The sequence below is a fragment of the Artemia franciscana genome, chromosome 18 (genome assembly GCF_032884065.1).
Source record: "Artemia franciscana chromosome 18, ASM3288406v1, whole genome shotgun sequence".
Classification (NCBI taxonomy): domain Eukaryota; kingdom Metazoa; phylum Arthropoda; class Branchiopoda; order Anostraca; family Artemiidae; genus Artemia; species Artemia franciscana.
In genome coordinates, this window is record NC_088880.1 from 26,571,198 (window position 1) to 26,590,293 (window position 19,096).

At 33.8% G+C, this 19,096-nt stretch overlaps 1 protein-coding gene across 9 annotated transcripts in view; it reads left to right on the forward strand.

Annotated features, from left to right (window-relative positions):
- The window catches only part of LOC136038819 (calcium/calmodulin-dependent protein kinase type II alpha chain-like), a 119,269-nt gene that overhangs the window by 58,489 nt on the left and 41,684 nt on the right, over positions 1-19,096 (forward strand). For all 9 annotated transcript variants that reach the window (XM_065722214.1, XM_065722217.1, XM_065722220.1 and 6 more), the window contains exons 8-12: positions 2,517-2,611; positions 7,900-8,022; positions 10,388-10,471; positions 15,070-15,112; positions 18,795-18,881. In XM_065722214.1, coding sequence (XP_065578286.1) covers positions 2,517-2,611; positions 7,900-8,022; positions 10,388-10,471; positions 15,070-15,112; positions 18,795-18,881 — 432 coding nt within the window. The remainder of the gene's footprint in view (positions 1-2,516; positions 2,612-7,899; positions 8,023-10,387; positions 10,472-15,069; positions 15,113-18,794; positions 18,882-19,096) is intronic.

A 19,096-nucleotide genomic window follows, 5' to 3' on the forward strand; every position in this document is an offset into this window, starting at 1 on the left:
ACTAAATAAATATGTTCATTGGAGGAATACGTTGCACTCCAACTTTAATAAGATATACGATTACCCAAAAGCTGTTTTTGTTTTCAACTATTTAGTTTATTCCTGATCCTGTCTTCTGGGTATCTAGCCAATTTGGTGCAAGGATTTCAGTGACTTGATTGAAATGATTTAGTCATTGATATGAGGGGGTATTGACTTCCTGCCACTTATACAGCACGGTAGGCCAAGTGTGCTTGGTACGTGCCACCTGATGTACATGATTCCTGAGAGAGAGTGAACCCTTGAATTGACAACAATTTGATTTTAGTCTATTAGGAATTTTTGTCGTTGACAAATCGTCACTCTCCTGCAAAAATGTTGTATCTCACCTTTTTACACATCTGAATTAATTGCCAAAGAAAAATTAAAGGGCAATGTAGACGAGGAGGGCTGAAGTATGACTGAACATGTATTACGCTCCTGATACTGACTTTGAGAATAACTTTCAAACATTTTTGGCAACTATCCCAGAAATGTAAAAATTTTAGGTACTACGTTTAACAGCACCTAAAACCTGAAAAAAAAAAGGAGTTACAAAAATTGAAGAAAAAGAAATCAAATTAAAAGGGTACTTTGGGCAGGTAGTAATTTATTCGTACCGTAGGGTAGTTTTCCGGCAAGCTCTGTAAGCTCTAAGCCGATATTAGTAACCGTTAACAGATATGGGGCTTAAATTTCTATACCATGGAGATAGATGTAATAAAAAAAGGACCATTGGCCCTTTTACCATCATTTCGGTACTTTGGCGTGCAAGAAAGAAGATGAAGGAAAGAAACTGGTTGACAAATCCAGTTATACGGTTTTTGATAGAAAATGATGTTTGAACTTCAATATCCAGCAGTTTTATTGCTCTTTGTTATTGCTGAGAATCTTCCTCTCCATCATCAATGATTTTGCAATCTCAAATGAAATTAAAAACAAGTAGCCTATGAATGCTAAATTAGAATTTTAAATGATAAATTGAATGATAAATGAATGAATATGAATGATAAATTAGGATATTAAAGAATTGAGAGCGCAAGAAACAAATATTTAAGGATAAGATAAAGGCAGGATGGTCCTTACTTTTGCCCTATGTGTGGGAGTATGGATCAGAGTGTATGTTATATGATATATGAGCATGAAAGATGTACGGAGAGTGTAAAAGCTGCGAAAAGTAGTGTATGGAGAATTTAGTTGATATGAAAGACTGCTGGCGAGTTTAGGTGTCGATGAGTGTTTTGTGGTTATGAGAAGGGTGGTATGATTTCTTAGGCTAGCAGTGGAGCATACAAATAGGTTTCTGTAATTTGTTTAATGTTTTTGTTTCCGCGGTGTGAATTAATTAGGATTTGACTTTTTAATTAAGTAATGCGATGAGCCTAGGGCTTTTAGAGCAATAAAAATTATTATTTTCATTAGTATGGCACAGTCTCGTGAACCGTGAGGAGTTCAGCTGTTAATATGAAAATAACCTATGAGAGGTGCTTTTTTCTTCTTCGGGATACACTTCTGTCAAGAACAATAATAAAGTAGGCCTACAGTAATATGATACTAGCCAGCGAACCACGATTTGAAGCTTCGGGCATATTTGAGCATCACTAGACTACAGCGCGTTCATTATTTGTATTCAGTGCGTCAACTCACTAATATGTTGGGGGGGGGCAATATTTTTTTCTCAATTGGTTTTAACGGAATATGCAAAAAGAACTTTTTCAAAATAAGAGGAGGGGGACTGGTAACTTTTTTCTTCAATGGATATACTAAAAGTTATTTTTAATCTACAGGGCAAAAATCTGGGTGAAATTGCCCTCCTTTCCTCCCTCCATTCGCACCTCTTTTTTTAATTTTTTCCGCAAGTTCCATGACTACTGGCTGCTACTCTAAAGAATTTTCCCGCAATATCTGTTATTGTGGCTAAAAATAAAACACAAAATCTGCAAATTTTGGCTGAAAAAATCCAATCGAACGCTTCCCGTTCGGCTGGATTTTTCTTGCGCCATCGGTTCTGTAAAATTACTTCGAATGAACTAAGCGCACTATGCCCTTGACTAAAGAAAGGCTAACTGTATACTGAAACATCATTCGTTTGTGTGGTCTAATGACAGAACAAAGAATTTTTTTTTGATTCGTGTGTTGTTGACAGTAGAGCGTTCGGTTCATTCTCTGTCGTTAGTGTCAGTATCGCTGTCAACAAAAACGAAGAATTGAGCTCCGAATTCGGAACATATTGAGATTTATGTTGACAGATGAAACTACTATCGAACGAAGCTTAACCTGGCGTACACTCCACCATATAAAGGAAGTCGCCATTCCCGCTGCTTCTTGCACTGCACATAAACGGATTTCACTTCTCATGCATCCTTGGCAGAGATATTGGGACTTGATGTAGGGATTTGTAAATCCCTAGCATAGATGCATGAATTTTATAAATCCCTGGCACAGATACAAGGATTTTATAACCCCCTCTATTATAATAACGGTCGCTTTCTTTTTAGGTGTAATATTATATATTTTATTGGTTGGCTATCCTCCATTTTGGGATGAAGATCAGCACAGGTTGTATGCTCAAATTAAAGCTGGTGCTTATGACGTAAGTGAATTCAAAATTCTCTTCTGGTTTATTTTGTGTTGCATTTGGGAAAAATATGGAAACACGATTTGTTACACCTATATTTTAGTTTTAATTGATGAAATTTTCCTTTTCCTACTCTTCTAATCTTGTTTTTCTTGCTTACCTTTCTCAAATTTCTCCCTTGCATCAACATAGGTTTTCTCTTTGAGAAGTAGCGCTCTCTCAACCAGAGTTTTGTAGCCAGTTACATCACATGTTTTTATTGCTTCCTTAATAGCCTGAAAAAATCATGAAAAATTGATTGGATTCAAGAAACCCATCATTTTGACTGGGAAATTCAAAAATTACATATATCTCAAGAAAACAAGACATCAAGGAAAACTGTGGATTTTGCCTTCGTTCATAACGAAGACTAAAGTAAATCTAGGATTTAACCGAGAGATTTTGCTAGGTCATATGATTTCATGATAATACCCTTCTGAAGCAATACTCTGATCTTAAGATTCCTATTGTTTGAGCTATGTCGGCTCTACTAAAAAAAAAATAAACCGCACGAAAAATTTCAGCCAGGTTAGGCTAGAACGGACTATGTCAGCTATATTTAAGACCATGTCTATTTTAGCCTTGTCAGCTTTCTCAAAAAAAAAGGAAAAAAAGAATTGGAGTCCCATAAACAATTCAGCTAGGTTAGGCTTGACTGGGCTCAAAGGTTATAAAAACTGAAATATTGCAAAATTCTTATCGAAAAAGGTAATCCCTCCCCTTTTTTTATACTCACATAAAACTATTCATCTTCTTTAAATATAGCTTAGTTAAAGCTCCCAAACTTCGACATAAAAAAATAGAGATAAATAAATTTGAATACACTACTCTGTGCCCAAAGGCATGTTGAGACACATAAACGCAAAAGATTCTCCACTGGCATTTTGTACAGCTCTCGATTCCCTGTTCAACTCATCCAAGCACCTCCACAATAAGCGACATAAATAATTTTAACATTAGGGCTCCTCCCTTCCTCCCTAGATGTATAGCCACCTCACCTAAGTAAATTAAATATGAAGTTGTGAAACTTCACCAATTTAAATTAGTATTAACTTTTTGGCTTTTATTGAAATAATTTTTTTGAATTATTAATGTTTTTAGTTTTTTGACGGTGTTCTGCTTAACCTTTTAAAATATGGTCTACTATTTGTAAATGTTTGTCAGTTTGCCTAGGGTCTCATTTTTCTTCAAGAGCACTTGGCCTGATTTTTTCTATGGTAATAGGAGTGACGTAATATTTGTATTTATTTAGCATTTTATATTTAAGTTCCTTTTAGCTTGTGTGTCTTTGGATCAAGAAATGAATTTAACTTTTCTCTCTTGGAGATAAGACAGGAGTTTTCTAGGGATTAGAAGAAACTGTAATTTTACGCCGTTGTCTAAAGAGAAAATCGATTAGATCCCTTTGTCTGGGAAAGTATTCAAGCAAACTATCCCTTGAGAACTTAAAAGCAAGTCTCGACTTCTAAAGAATACAAGATGTGTCCTAAAAGATATGGAAAAGTGAACCATGAATAAAATTAAATTATAAATGCAATAAATATAAAAAAATAATTTTGGTAAGCCATTGTATTGACAAAGCTCATTGTGCAAGAAAGCCTTTTAATGTCAATGTTCTCTATGGAAACATATAGATATCTGAACAGTTTGTTTTTGTAAAAATTTTTTCATGCTATTGCCAATTTTGATTGTAAAATATAATTTTAATGCGTGCGTTGAACCGGTTCCCGTTAAAATCTGTCGTGAATAGCAACTAGACACACGCGTGAACCCTGCTCAGGGACGTATCCAGGTTTGTAGAGGGGGGAGGGTAAATTTTTTTAAAAATGCATCAAAAATCGGTTTATATTCATTTCTGTTATGTTTTTATGGATCGACAAACATTTTTTTGGCGGGGGGCTCAAACCCCCCTAACCCTCCCTGAATACGGCCTTGACCCTGCTTTATGGAGTTTGTGTTGAATTCAATATGGAATCATAACAGTAGCAATACGACCATCAGTTCTCATCACTACTATAGAGAAAGGTAACCTCCTGCAACAAGCACAGTATTCTCAAGTGAAATCCCTTTGTCAGCAACGTAGGATATGTTTTAAATGAAATAAATGGTAAACTAGTAGAATAAATTAAATATTGAAGCTCTCCTTTATAAGCAGAATGGTTTGTACTGTATCCCCAAGTGAAATCCCTTTGTGAGCAATGTAAAATCAATGAGATCCCTTTGTCTGGTGAGCGATCTAGAAATCTGTGTATTGAAGAAAAACTTCAATAATGGTCAAGAATATTAAATAAAATGACAAAAATCCTGAAGGCTTTTTGCAAGAGCGTTAAGGACGTTAACGAAAAAAAGAGTATACAAGACGTTTTGAATAAAACAAGAGATACGTCTTTTTGTGTGCACAAATAAAAATGGGCATAATTCACACTTTTTGTCATCTTTTCAGATGAATCTTTTAATTTGTCAAAATTTCTAGTCCCTTACAGGCTATAGCCTCTGTGTAATGTCATTAATGCTTTTTTTTTTTTACAAATAGACCCACGATACTGTTATGAAGCAAAGGGCTAAAAGTAAAAAAAGATATCACCGAAAATCTCAGTATTTTGGTTTAGAATAGTATAGTGGCGCCAAGTGGATTTTCATAAAAAAAAAAGAACTTTTTTGTGTTCCATTAACAAAAATTCCTCCCCTCCCGATTTCGAGGAATATTTTTTGTTTGTACCATTATTTAAATAATCGGGATAAATATTTGCTCTCCTCATAATTTTTTGGATTGTGTGATGCTGTGACCTTAAATTGCATTTTGTAGAGAATTTTCATGAAATATTGATTTAACAGTAAAAAGACTAGCAAGTTTTTCTTACGAAAGTAAAGAGCGAAGTTGAAGCTTGAAACGAACACAAATTATGGCACCGCAGATTATGCGAGATGCATCTACAAAACTAGCTGAAATAAAACAAACCGTAAGGGACCATGCGGATTCTAATTGTGCATATTTTATTTTGGTCTGACGCTGTTTTCAGTGTTCTTTTTCGAAATTTCTATAAATTCTTTTTCGTAATGAACTTTAACTATTAAAGGTTAATCGACATACTAATTACCATTCCTGAATCAGCTTTAAATGGCAATTTTTTCTCACTAGACATTTTTTTCTTCTTCAAAATATCCTTTTTAACTTTCAGTTACAATTGACATTTCGTTCTTCACTAGATTCCAGCAATTGCTGCAACCATTATTGGATATTTACTGTTGGGTAACTAATAAATTGACATTTTTACGCAAAGAACGATTGACTAATACAATATGACAGTTTTTTTATAAATGTCAATAATCTTGCTGTTTTTAAATACAATATAAAGTTTCCCAATTCCATACATTCACTAGATAAGTTCAATTCACAGAACATTGTATTTTTTTTATTCCGGTTTTTTAACCGGAATAAAAAATTATTAGAAAGTAAAGTTATCTTAATTTCTAATATTTCTTCATAGATCTCTTTTAACAAGAACGTCAAGTAGATTGTCCTTTAATGAGCAGTAGATACACTCTGAGGACTTAATTTTCTTCCCAGAGATACGTTTCCTGAGTGTACGCGACGAGCATTTGTTTTTGGCACACTTTGCTCCACTGAGGATAACACTTTTTGTGCTCCTAAATTTATTTTAGAGCATCTCCAGTTCACTTCCACTTTAGATCCCACTTCTAAAAATACTCTTTTCCCTGTCGAATTAGATTGGTGGGACTGTGTTTCTATTCTATTGCTAGATTTCCCTAATTTATTATCTTTCTGTCTTAAAGGAAGGCTGGTAGGAGAAAAAGCAGTTTTTACCTTTTGAAAATTTGTCGTAACCCGAGAGTGGATTCTTCTGGTGAAAGAAAGCACTTTTATCAGATTTTATTTACTTTTATTGATCCAAAGATAGATAGATCTTTCTCAAGAAAAAAAAAGAGAAAAATGATATTGTTTCAATACATTTTATTTAATGTATTGATAGGGTAAATTTAAGCGAGTTGTCACAAATCATCACAGTTTTAAATTAGATCTATCACAGGCCAATTAATTGATTAAAAATAAACAGCCAAAATCCCAATGCAAACCTCCCCCCATACCTTTTCGTGAAATGACACTCTCTTCCCCGAATCTTCCGTAAAGAAAACTGGGCTCTCCGAAATCTCTTCTAAAACTAAAAAGATTCATATTTTGTGTTAACGTTCGCGTATTTAAAAATGCTAGTTTTCGGGGGATTCTGGGGGAACAAATTTTTATTCCGGGAAATTCAGGGATAGTGGCACCGCTGCTAGCTTGGTTAAGTGCTAGATTAAATTCACAGAGGTAAGAATTTCGGGGTAAGAATTTTGCTCTGGATGAATTTTGCCCTTTTGAAATTCACCAAAATGAATTGTCTTGGGTTGAAACATGCAATGTGCTTGGTTTTGGCTTATTGAATTTGGCGTCTCACGAAATCTTTTCTTGTTTTTATGTCTCCTTTTCTTTAGTTTTTACCTCTCTTTTCCTGCATTTACCTCCCTTTACCTTTTACTTCTATTTTTACCTTTTGATGTTCTTTTAGCTTGCATCTTTGTGTCCTTGCTAATACGAATACAAATAGTTTTTTTGCCTCTTAGATTTTTTGCTCGTAGAGATGGAGTAGTTTTTTTGTTAATTTAAAAGTTTTACTTTTATGAATTTGGGTCACGCCATCCTTTCTTCTTCTTCTTCTTTTCTGTCAAGCCTTATGGTGTGCTATGATCAATTATCTTTTGAGGCCAGCTCTGATTAAATCAGGGATGAAGTGTAGATTTCTTTGGCTTCATCTTGTTCCATGATTTACATAAGAACTGGGATAAGCTGTTGTACTAACAAAACGTGAAGAAGCCTGTTTTGGCTTATGCTCTCTGTGAAAGTTTTGAATGTCAATTTTCTGCAGTCGTATGGTCTTAATGTTTCAACGTAAAAGTGAACTTGATCTGTTTCGCTTCAAATTGTCCGAATGGGAATGAAAAAAGGTAAGGGATACGGCACTAGACTTTGTAGTCCTCCCCAGTGGAGCTGGTCTCTGTTTCTTGGCCCTTCTGACAGGAAGTGCAATGTGGGGGGGGGGCAGCCATCCTGTTATTTCACACACCCTTTCTGTTTACCTTCTCTGGTTTCCCAAGGTGCGCACTCGGAGCTGGTCCAACTCTGGCTATAACCAAAAACGGTTATAAGGCTCTAATTTTAATTATATAATTTGTATTTAATTAATCATTCTGTTAAATTTTTGCAGTACCCATCTCCAGAATGGGATACGGTCACGCCTGAGGCGAAGAATCTAATCAATCAAATGCTTACCGTTAACCCTGCCAAGAGGATCACATCTACAGAAGCCCTCAAACATCCATGGATCTGTGTAAGTATCCAAATCCTTAGCCAAGGCTGTGTCCAGGATTTTTGTAGAGGGGGGAGGGAGGTTACGAAAAAAGCCTTTGAAAAATATAGCAAAAATTTGTTATTATGTATTTTTTTTCCTTTTTTACAAGTGGCAAAAACTTAGGAGAGTGGTTCGAACCGGGTACTCCCCGTCCTTTGACATGGCCCTGTCTTTAGCTATGTCTAGCTAATACCTATGCCAACTACATATATCTGTACCAAATCCTGAAGTACCTAGGCCAAGGCGCCTGAACTACCAACTATACTAGGCAATATCACATCCTTAACTAATCTAGAAGCAAATTTGCAAGTTGAGCTCAGTCGCGCAGCTATACATTTTTTTTTTTATAGATAGTAGAGCTCATGGTTGTGGGAAGGGGGAGGATTTAGACAAAAGAAGACCTTTATTTGGTCATTTTGAATACTTCTGTATAGTTTTCTTTTTTACTTTATAACTGAGTTTATGATTCATTAGAAGCTAGACTTTCAGTGTTGAGACAGTACTGCCGAAACCTGGACTTCGTACCTGAACGAATTATTTGTTTCCTGGATAGCAAAAGTAATTCAACTTTAGCATTTCCCCCTTTGGAGTAATTTACTCACTTTATATTACGTGTACTAAATTAGAACTCTTATGAAGTCAAGACTACCAACTTCGGAGCAAATTTCCGTTCGAAGTTCTCCCTAAGAGGCTGCACTACAAAGAAGACTTTGGAGTTGGTACTGCAAGAGCTAATTCGGAAATCAAAGTGATTCTTCTAACAGTTCTCTTCGGATAAAATTTTCATTGAGGTCCTAGCATTTGGAGAAGACATAGTGTTCATAAGATACTTATATTTGAAGGATTTCAATTGGTAGAAGCTTGATTTTGAATTTTGAAAAGTTTCAACTATCAACCAGTTAACGCGAAATTTTCAGAGGTTTGGCCTTTTCTGGACATCAGACACGATGCAAAAAAAAACAACAAAAAAAAACACACAAAAAGTGTTTATAAATATGTCATTATATGTCATAAATATGTCATTAGATACGTTGACACAAAAGCGTAAAGTTATCTTTTTAGGCACCGGATTTGAAGGATGTTTTGGGAGGGTTCGACAAAAATCGTTTTCAAGTTCTCCGTATTTAACCCAGCCAAACTTTAAAACTTTTTCATCTTACGAGTTCCAAGCATGTTGGATACGCGTTCTTCAAAATTGTAATGCGCCGGATTAGCATGGTTGAACACGGGTGCCGGAAAGACATTGGCTGTGTTGAACCGGATAATCTGCACAACTCGTGTGGAACTCTGCTTAAGTCTGCTTGGCTTGAAAATGGGGCTTAAGTAGTTCATAACGAATGCGATACTTACAAATATGTTATTTGTTAACATATTTGCTTAAGTTCTGCTTAAGTCTGCTTGGCTTGAAAATGGGGCTTAAGTAGTTCATAACGAATGCGATACATACAAATATGTGCTGGGTTAAACAAAAGATGCCTGTATGCTTTAGTGATATCGTTTTAACTATTTTAAGTATCTTTGTTTCTTCACTTAAGTAATTGTACATGAATTAAAAGAATATTATTTATTATTATTCTTGTTAACCAATTTCAACAAAAATGCCATTAAAGGATGTGCGAGATAACCGCGGTGTGCATGTGTACACATTATGGTGGGCTTTTTTTCCTACTATTTTTCCACTATTAAGCAAAAATTTTGAGGTTTGTGAATTTAAACAAAATGAAAATACAACCCAAAAAGGTTTTTAACCCACGCTATTGAAACGTGTTTAAAGTAAAAGGACATACGGAAAACTAAAGAATTTCCAAACCTTTTTTAATAGCATATTTCAGATCCATCAAAGTGCAATTGTAAAATTATCGCAAAAGCAAAGTTAAAACACTCCTAGAAAGATTTTAATATGAAAAAAAGCTTTATTTGGGTTAATGCAAAGTGATCAAATATTCTGATTTCATTGTTCCACTACGATCCACATAGGATAGTCAAAGTCGTCTTTGAAGACCCGCTACGCATGTAGTTCAACCAGAATTTTCGCAAACAGGTTTTGAGCTAAAATATAGGGTCGAACCTCTGCTAAAAACGCTCTATGCTAGGAATAGGGAGGAAATTTTTAAAGTTGCACTCATGAACATGAACAATTAAAATTTTTATTTTGATGTCAAAGTTAGGAAAGAACTGGGGTGTAGTTATGGGGTATACGTGGGTATATAGACTGAGGTACACCATCATATAGCTATTGGATTTGGATCAAGAAATGTATTAATTTTTGTTAGCACAGGGTGTTTAGCTGAGCGTATAAATAGTGTAAATCAGTGTATAATACAAAACAAATGTTTCTTTTCAGCAACGAGAGCGCGTGGCTTCAGTTGTTCACAGACAAGAAACAGTGGACTGCTTGAAGAAGTTCAATGCAAGACGGAAACTCAAGGTTAGTCAGAACTAGTTTCATGTCCTCAAAAGGATTTCTTTGATTTCGGACATAAAATGATTAATCCCTGGTTTGAACGTCTATTTTGTTTTATTATTATTATTTTTTTTCATATTCACCCACTGGTATTTTTAGGCAATATTACTTTTATATTCTAGTTCATTTCATATCTAGTTCATATCTAGTTCATTTCATATCTATTTCATTTCATTTCATATCATTCTTTCATTTCATATCTAGTTTCGATTTCATTTTTACGATAATCTTTTACAATACCTTGATCATTTTGCCTTTTTTGATCGTATTTATTATGTTTAATTTATTTATATACTAATTAAAATTAGTACTAATCGCGATCTATTGTATTCTTGCTGACTATTTATTGGTTTAATGAAATTTATTATAATACTTTATTAAAATGTTTACAAGAATTACTAAAATTATACCTTAAATAAATTATTTGTTAAAATTATCAAAACTTTGTTTAAATAATTTATTGCTCCCCAAAAGTAAAACATCATTAAGTTGAAATGTTGAAATCCAAATGTCGCTGGCAATTGAGAAAAGAAATTTCTTTAACGACGCTTTAATATTTTCTTTTTTGAATAAGTTTGCAAAACAACTTTTAATTTATTTATTCAGATTTTATAAAAAAAAAGTTTACTTAACTCAATGGGTGCTGAATATATCAAGAAAGAAAAGAAGTAGCTTCCCACACCAATAATCGTATGAAAAAGCTTCAACAAATTAAACTCTGGGCACTAGAATTTCTCTTGTTAACCCAAATATACATTGAAGATTTTATTTTTAAACCTTATTCCGACTACATGAACTTTGAAAAAATATAAGCTAAACAAATGACCCCCTTCTAAGGCATTTTTGAAAAAAAAATCCTCCATGAACCTCATTCAGGAGAGTTGCTGACTCGTATTTAGTTATGCCACAGTGGTCTACGCTTTTGCCGACCGAAAACGGTTATGCAGAAAGATCGAATTGCATTAGCTTATTTTGTGCTTATTGAACATTTTTTATGAGTTTGAACTACAACAGCGGGAATATCTAATTTTTTGAACCTTTTTTATGAGTTTGAACGACAACAGCGGGAATTTCTAATTTTGAACCTTTTTTATGACTTTGAACAACAACAGCGGGAATTTCTGATTTTTGAACCTTTTTTATGAGTTTGAACGACAACAGAGGGAGTTTCTAATTTTTTGAACCCTTTTTTTATGAGTTTGAACGACAACGGCGAGAATTTCTAATTTTTGAACCTTTTTTTTTAGTTTGAACAACAAGAGCGGGAATTTCTAATTTTTTGAACCTTTTTTATGAGTTTGAACGACAACAGCGGGAATTTCTAATTTTTGAACCTTTTTTATGAGTTTGAACAACAACAGCGGGAATTTCTGATTTTTGAACCTTTTTTATAAGTTTGAACGACAACAGAGGGAGTTTCTAATTTTTTGAACCTTTTTTTATGAGTTTGAACGACAACGGCGAGAATTTCTAATTTTTGAACCTTTTTTTTGAGTTTGAACGACAACAGCGGGAATTTCTTTTTTTTAACCTTTTTTATGAGTTTGAACGACAATAGCGGGAATTTCTGATTTTTGAACCTTTCTTATGAGTTTGAACGACAACAGCGGGAATTTCTGATTTTTGAACTTTTTTTATGAGTTTGAACGACAACAGAGGGAGTTTCTAATTTTTTGAACCTTTTTTATGAGTTTAAACGACAACAGCGGGAATTTCTGATTTTTGAACCTTTTTTATGAGTTTGAACGACAACGGCGGGAATTTCTTATTTTTGGAACCTTTTTTATGGGTTTGAACGACAACAGCGGGAATTTCTTATTTTTGGAACCTTTTTTATGGGTTTGAACGACAACAGCGGGAATTTCTGATTTTTGAACCTTTTTTTATGAGTTTGGACGACAACAGCGGGAATTTCAAATTTTTTGTTAGCCCAAATTTGCGCTGGAGATTTGGTTCTGTAAACATCTCATGGCTAAGTAAACTTTACTAAATCATAAAATAAATAGAAGATGTTCGCCTCCCAGCTTCGGCTTTCTTAAGTAAATATCCCTTTGAGTATCATCCAAGGAAAGTCAAGTATCTCCTCGCTGAATACTGAAAAAACCACAAAAATTTTAGGAGTTTGGTCGGACAATAACCAGATTTTTAAATCTTTTGTATGGAAAAAAAGTTAGACATGGTCATTTTTTGTTTAAAAACTATAAAAAAAAGCTATTTCTCATGCAGACACTGACCAGCGTAGCGCAGGTATTGATTTTCTGATTCTTGGCCTTTGGCCGGGAATTCTATGTAGTTGGAGATAAATGATCCGACGCTCCCCGTGTTTTTCCTCAGATTTCTCCATGTATCCATTTGGAGCTGGGTTGACCCTGGCTGAGCTAATAGAGTCAAACTGCTGACCCTCATTCCAAACCAAGTAATCGGTGGCACTAGGACTCGAACACCTACCCCTCTGGACACAGGATTAGAAGTCCAATGCGCCCTGTAAACCATTGTCTAAACCATGTTACAAAACAAAATGCATTTTTACTCCTATTATAAGTTGAAGAGATATGTACTGATCATACCTTCAGTTCATTTTTTTTAGTACAATTGTCTTGTTTGGTGCCTGGTATCCGAGTCCTATCAAAATTCTAGGTTGAAGATAAAATAACATCCAAACCTGTTTCATTTGTTGTAATGGCCACTACTAACGACACTAACAATGATTCCATGGAATCTCTGGGCAATTAATTTTTTTATGAGAGGGGGGGGGGGGTAATGACTATTTGGCAACATCCCAGAATTACGGCCGCTAACATTATATACAATCTAACAGTTGAATCATTTTGTAATTTTGGAAATTTTATTTTTATTAAAATAGAGTAGAGGGTACAGTTAATAAAGGTAATTATGGAGATAATTAATGATGAAGATAATTTATAAATTATAATTCTATTAATAAAACTAATTTTTAAAATGGTAGTAATTGAATAATAATGATTAATAATAATTAAAAATAATTTCGTCAATAAATAAATATTTTGACAAAATTTGGCGTGAGAATTTTTTTGGAGGGGGGGGGGGGTGCTTATCAAATTTTAGCCTGGGCGCAAGAGAGGCCAGAACCGCCACTGACTGGAAGGGATATTGACGAGTTTGACTAGGGATAATTGAGCTTAGGAGATTTTCTGTAAGGATTGATGGGTAAATAAGTGTACGACGGATTTACTAAGACAACCAGTAAAATGTAGGGTAGACTGATGATTTTTTTTCTCAGTTTAAATAAACCCAAATCTTTGTTTGATGTTTAAGAAAGTTAAGAGGAATGTTTAAAAAAGTTTTAAATTTAACTATGAGGCTATGAAACTAGAAGCCGTTGTAATAGCACCTAGTATGATTCTAAAACTCGGGTCCTTAGAAATTTTTTTGAAAAGTATGATAAATGTTTTAGAGAGGAATTGTTTAAAGCCAGTTCTAGTTACTCGCTATCAAACAAAAATCACTACCAAAAACACGGTTCAGTATAGTTATATGGATAAAGAAGGGTTAACATGGTAAGCACGATATGTTTTATAGGGGAAGAGTAATAGGCCGCCAGCAAAAATGTTCTAATAATTCAGGTTGACCTTGTTTCAAGCAAGTGGCAGGTTGTCCTTTTGACCGACTTGCAACGTAGGTCACAATGCTCAAAATGAGTCCTTGAATTGAGTGAAAAGGGGCTGTATGGGATCAGCATATGAGATTATATAGTACTTGGATAGACTCATGGTTTTTGTTTCTCGATTCAAAAAGTTTTAAGGTTTGATTTAAAAAAGTTAAGAGTAAGAATTTAAGAAGGCTTGAGTTTTAGCTCTAAGATTAGGAAACTTGATGTCACAATACCAGCGACTAAGCGTGAGTCTTAAACGTTGGTCCTTTGAAAAGTTGAGAAAAATGCGATAGAATTGTTTGATGTCAGTTAAAGGCAGTTTTTTGAGCAACTGTATATAAAAAAAAAAATATGCGCGCAAAACTTGGTTCAATGGTTCAATACGATTAAAGAAAGGTCAAGATAGTTTGAATGATATGTTTATAGGGGAAGGATGATTGGCTACTGAATTTTTTTTTGACAGTGTAGTGGGGCCTTGTTTTAAGTGAGAAGAAGGATATCCTTGAAAGGGGTAGGGGTCGAGTGCTTTAAAAAATTGAATGAAGTGGGAATCTCTTTGGAAGAAGCAGAGAGTAAAGCTCTAATTTCAGAGAGGTGGAGGAGTCTTTTTATTGCGTTGGTGACAGGGTTGTAGCTGTAGCAGTAATAAACTTAAGAGATTCACCTTTTCAGAAGAAAAATAGTTAGGCTGTGATTTAAGATATTAGACATACAGTTGATTTTATTTTATTTATTTTTTCTTTTTTTTTAGCTTGGCTTGCTATTAATACGTTCGGTTAGTAACAGATCTGCTTTTGGCAGTTGTTTAAGACTATTGGATCATAATTTCAGTTTTCAGCTATCTACTGAATGTATTGGTTTATTTCTTACACGCAAATTGACCAATCGATTCAAGTTGCATGTAATAATATCGATATCCTCCCTTTTTTAGGGCGCAATCCTTACAACGATGTTGGCAACCAGGAATTTTTCAAGTAAGATTTGTTTGGATCTGTGTTTAGTATTGTTCCTATGTTTGACTACTGAATATGTGAAACTCATGGGTGAATAAGTATTAAGAAAGTGAATAAAAATAAAACATAAAATAAAATGTACAAAAAAAGTAAATGTTATATTTCACCATTCACCAAATTTTTATACCAATTGATAAAATTTGCTACATATTCTCTAAACATATACAGGTTTATTTGAAATGGAGAGTGAGTACGCTGATCTTCTGGTTTCATAACAAGGTGCGTTGATTATCAAGAGGGGACGTTTTAAAACGTTTTCGTCTTCTGATTTTTTTGTCGTTTGATTTAATCCTTTTTCTGTAAGCACAAGCGCCATTTAGTTTTATGACTACGAGAGATTGTGCAAATAAAACCGATTCTAAAAAATTCTCGCGTCTCTTTTTCCGGAAATTAAAGCATTTCTCTTTGAGAAGGGAGTACACTATCCAGAATTAACAGTAATTGGATCAGTGGATCCAAAACCATGTCAGGGTAGATGTTACGTTGCATCTAAATCAGCTTATTCGTAAACTACAATGGAAAGAAAACTATTTTTTTTTTATGTAGAAAGAAGCAATAACATTAAGAAACAATATCTACTTTTTCTTAGGATTTTCTATAATTCGAAAAAAATTCGAATTCGAAAAAATTCGAAAAATTCGAATTCGAAAAAATTCGAATTCGATCAATAAAATTCGAAAAAATAAAATCCATTTTTGCTCAGGATTTGAAAGGGAAACATTGTTTCGCTTACCACGCCTGCTGAAGAATCGCCAAAAAAATTCCTTTATTGGCGTACACCATTTTAAAACAACAATTTCAAATATTAGGGAAGTATTTCTCAGCAGAATTCAAGAATTTGAAAACAACAGAGCAGCTTCTGCATTCAAGCAATAACATTCAAATACAATATCCCCTGTTTTTTAGGATTTCCAAAAGGAAACATTGTTTCGCTTTCCAAGCCAGCTGAAACATCACACGGAAAATAATTCCTCTATTTATAAACACATAAACTCAGACAATAAAACAATAATTTCAAATATGAGGGAAGCATTTCCCAGCAGGTTTCAGGAATTTAGAAATAGCAGAACAAATTTAGTATTTGTCAAAAGTCTTCTTAATACTACGGTAACTGGGTTGAAATTTTCTTCTTGTGAAATTGACATTGATAGCTTAGGAATACATTTAATGGATATAAAAAACAAACAAGGAGATATGGCACTATAAATTCGATCGTCATTATGTTGAATGTGGAGATTAAAAAATGCGATCTTAGTTCACAACACAAGTGGTCTGCTTTGAATGACCCGGAGAAGGAAGACATGAGCAGTTTCAACGCTTGGAACAGTATTCCTTACTCTTACGATCAACTAAAATAGCTTGCGTTTGCTGTTTTTTCCCTTTTCGGTTCTGCATGTAAATGCGAAACATTCTTTTTCAAGCATGAACCTCATCAAAATTAAAATGAGAATTGGACGAAACTTATTAAAAAAGAAACAAACAAGAAATATATTTGACAAAATCCACATTACTCCACACACAAAACAGCAAACACTTCAGTTTAGTCTCCCCCCTAAGGCTCTATAGCTAGGAAAAAAAAACCGAAAAGTAAAAAACAAACAAATACATCCATCATTTTTTTAAATAATACAGTCGCATCATCAACCTAAATAATCCCCCCTCCCCCGAAAAAAAAACAATCTATGCAGGTGAGTAGGACATGATTTTACCTACACAAATAAGCAACAGACCCAATCTAGAGACATCAATTCCTCAGAAAACCAGGCAAACTTAATTGTTGGAAAGAAATTCTCTAACATACTTTTTAAAGACCCCGAACGAGTGGCAGCCCTGTGCACACTCTGGTAGAATGTTCCAAATTCTGTTACAAGCTATGAGAAAATTAAAGTCCTACCGTATTGGCGAATATAATATAAAATATGACCGTAAATAATATAATAAAAAAAATAGTAACAGAATAAAAAGAATATATTATAATATAAGTATATGTAAATTGTTGGAAGTGCGGAAATAATAAGTCGATTGCTCAAAAATAAAAGATGTATTACTACATAGGGTAGCAAGAAGCAGGCCATGTAACCTCAAAAAATTGAAAGAAGCACAAGACAAAAAAATAAAGAGATCTCAAGTCTAGCAAACGTTTAGGTAGGGAATAATTAGTATCTTGTATAAAAGTCCTTGCTTTATCGTATAGTTTATTGATGAGAACTTGGAATCATGTCAAACATTAAAAGCAACAATATATAAACGTGACTGACTCAAACTTTACAAGGAGATACAAGCATATTGTTCGCATTAATACATATTTAATAACTATGAATTTTAGTTTTATTTGGCGTACTACTTATTTAGTGCAAAAAAAGTTTTGCACTTTTAACTCTTTATCATTCTATTGTCATGCCTTATATTTCTTATGGTTGTGTGATATGGGCTGGTGGTTTTATACAAATGTTTAAACGTTTTAGGTTTTACAAAATAAAGTTATTAGACTACTAGGAAATTATGTCCATGGTGAAAATGATACAGTTAATTGTTACAGGAAACTCATGATCTTTAATGTTAGCCAACTTCATGATTATCAACTTGCTATATTTGTATTTCAGAGTATTTATGGTTTGTCCCCTGAAATTTTTCGTCAAAAGTTTATAAGGAATTCTTCATACCACAGTTATGAGACTAGAAATATGGATGATTTGGTATATGAGTGTCGCAGCTCTCAGAGGGGAAGTTTTGGTCCCAAGTTTGCTGGACCAGTAGTGTGGAATTCTTTACCAATGAGTATAAGGTTATCTGAAAATGTTAGCCAGTTTAAGAGTAGACTGAAGAACCACCTTCTGGGAAGAAAATAAGTAAATAATTTAAATGGGATGGCTTATTGACTTGTTTTTTTAAGTATGATTTTTTTTTCTTTTTTTTTTTTAATGTTGCCAAAATTAGATATGTTTATATTTTGGGATATCTTAGGGGTAAAATATTCCTAAGAACGCCTTGTTTGTTCTGGTATATACCTTTAGATGCGAAATCTTTTTCTCGCTTTATCCATTATTTTGAGGGTTCTGAATATTTATAAGTGTCAATCCTTAAACAATGTCTTGAGGTGAATATGTTTTATGCTTTTCTTTTGCTTGAATTCCTGGTCTCATGTTTTTATGAAAGTTACTATTGAGAAGAATTTGCACGTTTTGCACGTTTCCTTAACATGAAAAGAACATAGTAAAAACATATTAACGGTATATGTACCTCATTTATTTTTATTAAAAAAATTATTTTTAAAGGAAAATTCGTTTTGTATCCCTTTTTTTATAAGAAAAAAAACTTACTTTTTTAAAATATTCTGAATTGTAACCCTGATTACGATTTGACACGAGGAGTTCAGGCAAAATAAAGTTATAAAACATACCTCAATACATTGCTTCTGAAGAACTATGTTTAAGGAGAATATGTTTTGCAACCTTCTTTTCCCAGAATTTACATGAACCAAAGATCAATATTCACAATTTTTCTACCATTCTGATTGCCTTGAGAAAAATTTAGGGAAAATATTTAAACCTTTTTATATTCCTTTTCATTTTCTCAATTATGAGAATTTACTAGAACGATCTCTGCAATAAACCGGCACGTATAAATCATTTTTTTCTTTTAGGCAAGAGTATCATAAAAAAAGAAAGTGGATCTCAAGTCAAAGAATCATCTGACAGCAACACCACGTTAGAAGACGACGACTCCAAAGGTAGTGCCGTAAATTATTCAACTATTAACTTAATTTTTTTTTAGTTTATGTTGGAGTGGACCAATACACTTTAGATCGAGGCTCAGATATAGAAGACTTCTTGCTTCCAAAACATCCCTTCTCACCCTCCCCTCCCCGCAAAAAATTGTTCCTTGGTTGGGGGTTGGGGGTACTAATGATATATTTGTATCTGTTATTTATGTCTCATGTATCTT